This window comes from Plectrocnemia conspersa, unplaced genomic scaffold (assembly GCF_051122295.1).
Source record: "Plectrocnemia conspersa isolate PC_06_02 unplaced genomic scaffold, ASM5112229v1 ptg000010l, whole genome shotgun sequence".
Lineage (NCBI taxonomy): Eukaryota > Metazoa > Arthropoda > Insecta > Trichoptera > Polycentropodidae > Plectrocnemia > Plectrocnemia conspersa.
The window spans coordinates 31329010-31338589 of record NW_028277174.1 but is presented as its reverse complement, the minus strand read 5'-3'; the positions used below and the strand labels follow the sequence as shown (position 1 = coordinate 31338589).

The 9580-nt window shown below is 33.7% G+C and overlaps 1 protein-coding gene across 1 annotated transcript; it reads left to right on the top strand.

Moving 5' to 3' along the window:
• The first annotated feature begins 1239 nt into the window (after positions 1–1239).
• Positions 1240–7561, top strand: dgt1 (KAT8 regulatory NSL complex subunit dim gamma-tubulin 1). The gene is made up of 10 exons (XM_088195249.1): positions 1240–1407; positions 2048–2206; positions 2275–2474; positions 2543–2656; positions 2733–2836; positions 2913–3078; positions 3144–3307; positions 3383–3654; positions 6969–7097; positions 7166–7561. The coding sequence occupies exons 2-10, from the start codon at positions 2120–2122 to the stop codon at positions 7253–7255; spliced, it is 1326 nt and encodes a 441-aa protein (XP_088051375.1). The 5' UTR covers positions 1240–1407; positions 2048–2119; the 3' UTR covers positions 7256–7561.
• Positions 7562–9580: the final 2019 nt, after the last annotated feature.

Below are 9580 nucleotides of genomic sequence, written 5' to 3'. Positions count from 1 at the left end.
AACCCATAAACGTGACGTACATTGTCAGCAGGTACATACAAATTTATTCCAACACCTAAAAAAGACAATTCAATTAGCAGCTTAGCAGTAACGGGATTCAACTTTGGGGGTATTACAGGTGTTTTCACCATTGCCATTATCCAAAGATTCCAAAATAAGGTTTTACGACTGATAGTTGACACTCCCTGGCATGTTCATAATGACGAAATACATAACGACCTTAACATAGAATTCATAAAAGATGAAATAATGAGCAAATACACGTCATACAGAGGCAAAACTCCACCCAAACAAACTGGCAATCGAGCTACTTGATGTAGGTATGACGACACCAGATGACTTAGACGATTAAAACCATCTGACGTACCTGACAGACATGACAAATTATAATTGTAAAAAAGAATAAACAAATAAATTAATATTATATAAAATAAATTAGATTTTGTAATAATAAATATGGAGAGGCATCCATTATGATGTTTTCTTTACGTACCAATATCATAATAAAAAAATATTAATTGTTTATGTATAGACAGATCGTAAATAAAAAAAATAATACATTGAAAAAACAAATGAAAAAACATATAATATTATATTATACGAACCGGATCAGCTCCTCGTAGCTGATATTAAGCAGATCATTGTGCAGTTCCAGCATATTAAGAAGCTGGACGGCGACAGCCATAACCGAGTCGGCAAATGCGGACGCCTTAGCCTTAACGATAATAAAAAAAGAGGACGGGATCGTGATTCTTGAAGATGTTCCAAAACCCGAAACTGGAATAGATGGATTGTCGACAGCCCTTCGGTAGTTTGAAGAAATGCTTAGCGAAATACAACTTTCTGTGAGAACTCAGCGAATCGTATCCCAACGCTCCTAAAAGAAATGAAACTTAAATGAAACAGCTGTTTATTTGTACTAGCTTTGTTTACCAATTATTCGGAACGCTAGATACATTTCCAAAGAAAAATTAGCAATATAGATTTAGATTGAAAACATATTTCTCAGTCTAATTTTATTAATAAAACACTTTTTATATTTATTGCCAAGTAAAAAATAAAACATATTTTCTATTCATTATATTGAAAAAAACGTAAAAAGTTGGAAGTTCCATTTTTAGAATAGTCTTCTCAATTCGCCGTCGAAAATGAGTATAGAAGGGACGGATTCCTTGACGTCCCTTATCCCATTTGGTTGAGAATACATAGTCTTAAATAAAAAATAATAAATATTTCGACGCGTTCGCGAATTCGCGCGTCCGAAGGTTGCGCGCTGTCGCCTCGCGTCGTCTCGCCTTCTGGCGTTTCGCGCGTTCTGGAGGCGCTTTCGCCCCGTATTTTCGCTTTGAGGCTTTCCTAGACGGCCGGACGAGCGATCTTCGTTTTCTGCTTTCGATCGGATATAAGGTATAGTAGGTATCCAACCGGAAACGCATTCAGGGTTATCGACTTCCTAGTACTAATATGTATTTATACTGCAAGTACTGCAAAGATCGTTCGACAATCTGTTGCGAAGGTTATCCAAATTGCGCGTCATTCGTTCCTAATCGCGACCATTTTAGTGCTGTATGAAATGGCGTTTATTTTTTAAAATTAACAAATTCACAATTTAAAAAATTATGATTCTTATTTTCTTTCCATCATTTTGATAAATTATTGATTGTAAGCTTTAGTAATATAGTTTATAGTGCATCTCACTACTTGTACTCACCCGTTGTAATGCATTGGGCTAAGGTCTCGTATTACAATGTAAGATGAACTCCTTTATAGCTTTAGGAGTCGGAGTCGTAAAAAATCAACGGACCCTGACTCTTTTTTTATAATTTTCTTTAACCTTTCCAATTTATTTAATCACAAAAATTAAGCTTCTTTATATATTATTTATTTAGGGTATACCCTGTATTCGTTCCAGATGTTGGGACCACTACCTGAAATAAAAACTACCCAAGAATGACAAAAGAACGAATTTTTTATAATATGCAAATCCAAATATTTTAAACAATAAAATTAGTGCCGATTGATAACTTTTCAAATAATTTATTTACAGTGTCCATCGATAAGTTGACATATTTAAATGTGAAGACAGAAATTCAGCATTAATCTCCAAAGCTTGTCTTTTATGGCACCTTCTAAAATGGCACCAGACGGTCCTCAAGTGTCGCCTACTAGACAGCAAAAAATTGAAAAAGACGCTTTAAGAGCTCAGGTATATTTGATTTTTACTTATCGCTATAAGTTCATATCCGTAACTCTTGTTCGTCCGTCGGCTTTCAGTTGCATAATGAAATCGAAGAGAAGTCCAGAGCTTGCGGCCATCGAAAATTCGCCTGCCACTTGCCGAGGATACCGGGATGGTCTCGTTGCCAACTGCACATACTGGAAGAACCAAACGCCCCTTACCGAAGATGCAGACATCCCGGCGCGCACCGTTGTCCGCTACCGGCTCCGTTGAATAACAATAAAAAAGACACAGGGTTAGTACCTTGATAATAAAACGATATACCTTAATTTTTCCATAATATAATAATGTCTATATTTTTAGATTGTGTTTCGAGCACGCTCGTAATGCCCTCATTCTCAGAATGCGTGCCATGTCGAGATCGTCTCCGAAACCCGGTCCCGAAGCTCTTTTACTGTCGCTCAAACATCACGTCATGTAATATCGTCTATGTTCAGATGGCTTATAAATATAAAACGGTTAGCTTTAATTTTATGTTTGATTTTCTTTAAAGGCCGGAAAGGGTGAGGACTGAATCGTGTGCTTCGCAAATTTCTGTAGTCAGCGAAGCCTCCGAAGCTACCGATTCGCAAGTTATACCAACTCCAGACCCTTTCAGTGAGTAAAAACATAGATTGATAAGCTTTTGATCAGAATTTCGTTTTATTACTATTTTTATTTATAAATAAATTAGAAGACTTAGACGCCGCTGAAATCAACGCTTCCATCGGTCCGTCTATATTGGAATGTTGGAGTTCTTCGTCCGATAGCGAAGACAGCGAAGAACCTAGACGCAGTTGTGGCGTAGAAGAAGATTCTTCGGGAGCCGAAGATACGCCTCTAGACTCCGAACCTTTGAGGTAGTTTTATTAAATAAAACTTTCTGCCATTTTTCAGTTATAAATGATCGTTATCAATATTTCAGATTTGCTGGTATATATACTGCCGAAGAAGTAGTCAGGGAGGCTGGATCTGCGTTGAAGAGGCTCCAAGCTTTGTATTTAGGTCAATTAAAAGTATTATCTAGGAGGTTAAGAGAAGCCAGACGGACATACCTGTACGCTCTGAAGGCTGAAAAAGAAACTTATTGTAATATTTGATATATTTTCATATTTTTATTATATTTTATTGATATAGGTGATGCTAAATAGAATGTATTTTCAGGTAATATTCACATGCAAGGAAGCAGCAACGCGGCCGAAAGACAGCAACTAGCCACTCTGAAAGCGATGAACTCTTACCGAAAACGGCACGGAGTGGACGCGATACTTCATAGAAAGTTACACGAGAAGAGGGCTAAGTTGTCGGAAGGCTCTTCGTCGCAAAAGTCGACGAGCGGACGTTGCTGTTTTACGGAAGGCGGAGTCAAGTGTCCAAAGATAGCCGTGCCGGCAGCTCGGCACTGTCTCAAACACATTCTTTACGATAGACATCAGGTATGAGTGTATTTTGCATTGTTAATACTTAATCTGCGGAATAAGGTTTGCAATAATGGTAGTACCGATACTATTTTTCAATTCCATACATTTGATTTTTTTAAAATGGTATCTCCGTGGCTTAGAACTACGAAAACGACGATGCCTATATTGCTTGAAAGTGGAAGCGGAGAATAAAACGAGGCTTATTGTAAGGGATTAACCTAATGCGTAAAATTAAACGGTCAGAATAAAAATCAAATCTTTTATTGTATTTAAAATTTCAAAATTCATCAGTCTCTCATGAATGTTTTAATAATTGTGGTGTTTTTAGTCAGCTAGTTTTCTCTTGAAAGCGATATCCGAGTTAGAAGTCTGGGTTTTGATTTTTATATAGTGGTCTCGGCGAATCTTATCTCGGAAAGGTAGCGTAGTCGAGATGTCAGCGGGCTTCAGCTTGAAAGTCCTTGGAGGTGGCGTCAAAATTGGGACGACTTCCTGTCACCAAATTCTTCTCGCTCAAGGCTATGTCGTAGACTTTCCTCACGAGATGACATCAGACGGCTCACTACGAATTATTTGCTTTTGATGTCTGGGTTGATTTAGTATGGATCTAACACTGACCGATGGATGAGATCACACTATGCATCTCGAAAAACATCACGACGGTAGGTCAACACTAGTGTTTTTAGTGGGCTAGTTTTCTATGGAAAGCAATGTCCGAGTTAAAAGTCCGGGTCTTGATTTTTATATAGCGGTCTCGGCGAATCTTGGTCCTGGTCCGTGTCCGGAAGGTAGAGTGATCGAGATGTCAGCAGTGTCCGTATTATTTAAAATCTCAGATAAGGCAAAGTTTCCTCGTATGTTGGCGTATATACTTTTTGACCAATTGCTTCCAACTCTTTCTTTTTTACTTGTTTCATTATTATATTATACACAAAAAATAAATCTTGAGTTCATTTTCATAATTTTTTTTACTATATAGCGTCAGTTTTGTTCTTTTTGTAGTTCTTGTTCTTCAACGTTTATTCAGCATATCGATTGGTTTCAACTGATAATATTTTACAAAAGTTACTGTCTAAAACTTCATGAAACAGGTTCAAAATATTATGATTATTTCTCAATCTATGAAAAATTGCAGGATTTATATAATTTCATATTTTCGGGATATTATTAACACTTAATCAGCCGTACACTTACTAATAAGTGTTTCGTGGTCCGACCGTTATCGGCCGCACACATATTAACAAGTGTCCATTCACAAACCACCGCACAGTTATTTGTAAGTGTACATTTGAATACGTTAGCCAATGAAATCTGAGATTTGAATTTTACACCAACACTTATCTTTTTATTGGATGTCTTTATTGTGTCGATTATAAATTAAAAATTACGATTATAATTTGTAATATTTATTTCTTTGGAGTGTGGGAATTTGTTTTTATAAACAATTATTTCGCTCGATTTGGGTCTATGGTTCAACATCTTGCACACGTGTTAAAGCATTCGAATTGTTAGGTTTACATTTATTGACCAAAGCATTTATTGTTTACAGCTAATAATAAAGAGTTCTGATTCATTGTTCAATTAAAGAAACCCATTTAACACATCTGGTGCGTAAATAGGAGAAGTCAGAGCAGCCAAACCTTTTTTAAATAATATATTTTTTATTTTTATAATCTTTTTATTATGTATTTTTAATAATAGATACGTACTATATTATACAATTATATATTATTAGTTATCTTAATTAAATTAGTAGAAATAATGGGAATTTTTGAATTATTTTTGCAACTAAAAATATAAGACCAATAGTAAAGAAACTTGAAAAAAGATATTAAGTAAATATCTAGTTATTTTTTCACGCAAAAACTATGAAATAAATTATCGTAAGAAAACTGCATATTTTGTGGGTATGTTTCGATTTTTTTTGTGCTAGAACCAAAAGGTTGTCAATCTCTGAATTCAAGAATACAGAAGAAAACTATATGCTGAGTGCCCATATTAATTTTTATAATTATTAAAAAGGTAGTTTTAGTAATATGAAAATTTAAAATTACAATAATTTGTAATTTTTTTCGATCGCGCAAAAATGTGCCGGTTATAGATTGTTTTTTTTCGCACGAGCGTGCGGCCGATTAAGTGTTTACATTTTCCCAATTCCATTGAGTTGAAACCCTTTAGAGTAGATCATTTTCATTTGACTCACCTAACACGTTTTTTTTACCAAATAATGGCGAATTATTCTCCGCATTATTGTCATTTTGAAAACTGCTGAATACACTATCAATGTCACTTTCATTGTCACTACTTAGTTCTAATGATGAATTGTTATTACTGCTTTCACATAAATATGTATTTTCATCAAATTTATTATTTTTTCGATCCATTTCGAAGGAATAGATTTTATGGGCAATATGTATCAAACATTCAAAATCAAAACTTAACTGATATAAAGAAACAAAAGTCATTAGAATGCCGACAAAGGTGTGTTTGCTCGAACGCAATGCAATATCTATAAATAGATTTTAAACCAAAACACTTGTGGATCAAATTCCATAGTTTGTTATTTTCGATAGACAATATGTTTAACTTTATAGTTAAACCAATACTTTGAAAAAATTATTTGTCTTTCTGTTTTTACAAATGAATGTAAACATGACAAGTGAGAGAAGTCATTTTTACATTTGGATCTGGTTACTAGGACGAGTCAGACTCAATGGGTTAAGGTATATCGAGACATCTATGAAGAAGCGTCAAAGTATATTTGGATGATACATCGTTATATTTTTTACTTTGTAGAAAAATGTTAGTTTGCTAATAAAGCAAAATTAATTCAGTAATGGTTTGTTGTGACAATCCTAGCACTTCAATTTTTAACTGTCGCAAATAGTGCTCAAATGACCGGAAATTGGGTTATAAAAGTACTTGACATATATATTTTTAATTCTAAAAATATTGGCATTTAGGTGACATACTACACTAAGTTACTTGGCGCATAAATGGTTTTATTTATAAAGATTTTTGAATGTTTTTTGTTTTTTTTTGCTCATCTAAGTACCAAAAAAGTTTGTTTTTTGCTCATCTAAGTACCAAAAAAGCTGAAAATGAATATGGACTATTATTACTCTGAATTATTGTACTAACTATTTACTATAGAATCAGTTTTTCATTATCCATTTATTATAGATTCACTAAAGTCTAGGAAAATTTATCGCCTGCAATCAACACCAGCAATTAATTGCTAGCAATTTACTAGCAATGTAACCCGCAAATAAAGCGTTAAATAATGTTTTTTTTTGTCTTGATATATATTAATTTCTGTCATATTTTAGGTATTATACAGATGTTGCGGTGTTAATAGAGCGGGAATTTCATGCCAAGAGCCTACGGCAGCTTTGAGTCCAACAGCGACGTGCGCTTTTCACGCAGATCTCCAACCTTATCAGACGTTCTCATTGAAGGTAATAGATTAAACCATACAATCTAAAATTGAATCTAAATTTTGATTTAATTCGTCGTTCAATTCCAGAAATACGAATCGGACTCTGATAACAGCGACCCCGAACAACCGCCGGAGGAGAAGCCTAACGATGCGACGCTGGCAACGGTCGAAACATGACGATATATGATATCGAACCTTAAATGGATTACCAAAACGCCGATTCATAAGTGCCATGATGCCGTGATATGATACGATAAATTACCCTGTGATTGAAGTGAATTAAGTTATTGTAAAAGTAGATACAAGAGTATATACTATATTATTACACATATATGGTGTGAAGAACTCTGCTGTTCGACCGAATTATACACGAATAGTCACCTCATGTCCGTATAATTTTTTGACCATAGCACAGTCATATAGTGTGTTATATTGATACGTTGTTTGTTATTTGCAATTTTAATAAAACAGTAAACACGTTGATATCTGAAGTATTTGTTATATTAACTGATTATCCCTAAACATATTGAGTATTCGATTAACTAGAAAAATGTGCGACGATTGAACTCGTCCTGTATGTGACCAAATATTGTAATATCGCGTTGAATTGATAGTTTTTAATAACAGTGTAACAAAAAATTGACAATATCAAAATAAACTGTTATTGTATAATATTTTTTGTTATTAAGTTGGGTTGTATCCAATGGGTATAAAATTAAACATGATAAGATTTTGTCATTAAACAGCAGTATTAAAAGTTGAATGTTTCATTAATTGCCTTAATGGACTCAATGCATTAAAAGCATATCATAATTGGCGTCATTTAAATTCTTCATTTCTGTTGAGAAAATTTCATAAAATCGGCGATGTTTAACAAATTATTCCATTAAGCACATCCTGCAAAATTTAAGTAATTTACTTATATTTTTCTTCTTCTAAGGACTACTTTAGTCATCAAATTTATCCAATTAAGTTATTCTAAGAATTATATGCTGGACAGTATGAAAATGAAACGTTATTTGATTTTTTGCTATAAACGAAAAGTACAGTATCAGTTATTCTCAAATTTATTATATAAAATACCACTCCAAGTTAACGGGCGTGTAACATGAAACATTGTTTATCATAACGCAAGATAGAGGTCAGCCAAGTCAGACTATTGACTCAATTTGCCAATTAGTCATCACAAGTGTGCATGTGATTATTTTATAAACATATATCGCCAGTCTGCTGCAATAAATTATTAATTAACCTTTGTACTATCTAAACATTGATGTATTATATTTATATAATAAATACAAGAGATCAATTCGTATAATTATCATGCAAATCAAGATTTAGGATCCAGCATTTTCGTTTGAAAGCAATTACCTTGCAAATTAAGGATTCGGAACTTGAAAACTCACTTCATCAAGCAGTCGAAATAAAGATGCGTCACTGGAGAACAAAGAACGTCAAGACACGATGTAAGCAATACAGGCAAGTCTGGCGTTAAGACAAGACGAGCGAGGAAATATGCGAATTTTTTTTTAACTTTTACAAACACCTTTGAATTGCATTCTGAAAATAAAATGCATCAAGTGACTTAATCGACCAAAAACTCATAACGTCCGCCTGAATACAATAGGGTGTTTATTATATTTCCGATCCATTTCTATTTCTTGGGACTTTGCAAAAGCGAGGTCATCTTGCATGTAAACATGTTGCTTTCCAAGTAAAACTATTTGTGTTTCAGTTGTCAACAGCACAGAATTTTAAATAGTGTCTTATAATTTTTTACGCCTTATGTTATTTATTTTTTTAAAAAAAAACATGGACATTATATTATATTAGTTTATTTTATTTAGTTGATAAAATATTTCGAGATTTATTATTAATTTATTTTAATTAACGGGTTAAAATGATTTTGGTAATCAGATGGTGACGGGTGAACGGTCGATTTTGTTATAGGCCATTAACTTGTACGTCGGTCATTTGTTACCATATGTGGCAAATAAATTTATATACAATTTTCTATACTACATACAAATAAGGTGTAGGCCAACCTACACAATTCCCTATCAGATAGCGTCATTTAAACAAAAGGCACTTTAGGAACAAATTGCCATATTCGAACGCAAACCATAAACAATAATCACCAGAAGCGGAACTTTTACTACCGTTTGTAAGCACTAAGCACTATTTACTGTGCTATCGTCAAAACAATAGGTATTTTGCAGCTATCGGGATGCAATCTCAATAGTTTCGTTTATATAGGGATAACAATTGGTTTCCGATATATACACTCATACTTCGATTTACGCGGTTTCGCTTTAACATCAAGAAAATGCTGTTAAATTTCAGTGAACTAATCAGGGACCCCTTTGAATTTGGTCAGAAAAATGCATGTCATTTAATGAAATATTATAAATCTTAAACGACCACTGATACCTTTCACCCATCAAAGATTATTATTCATTTACATGCGATGTATAAATGGTTGTGTTTTTCAGTGAACTTATA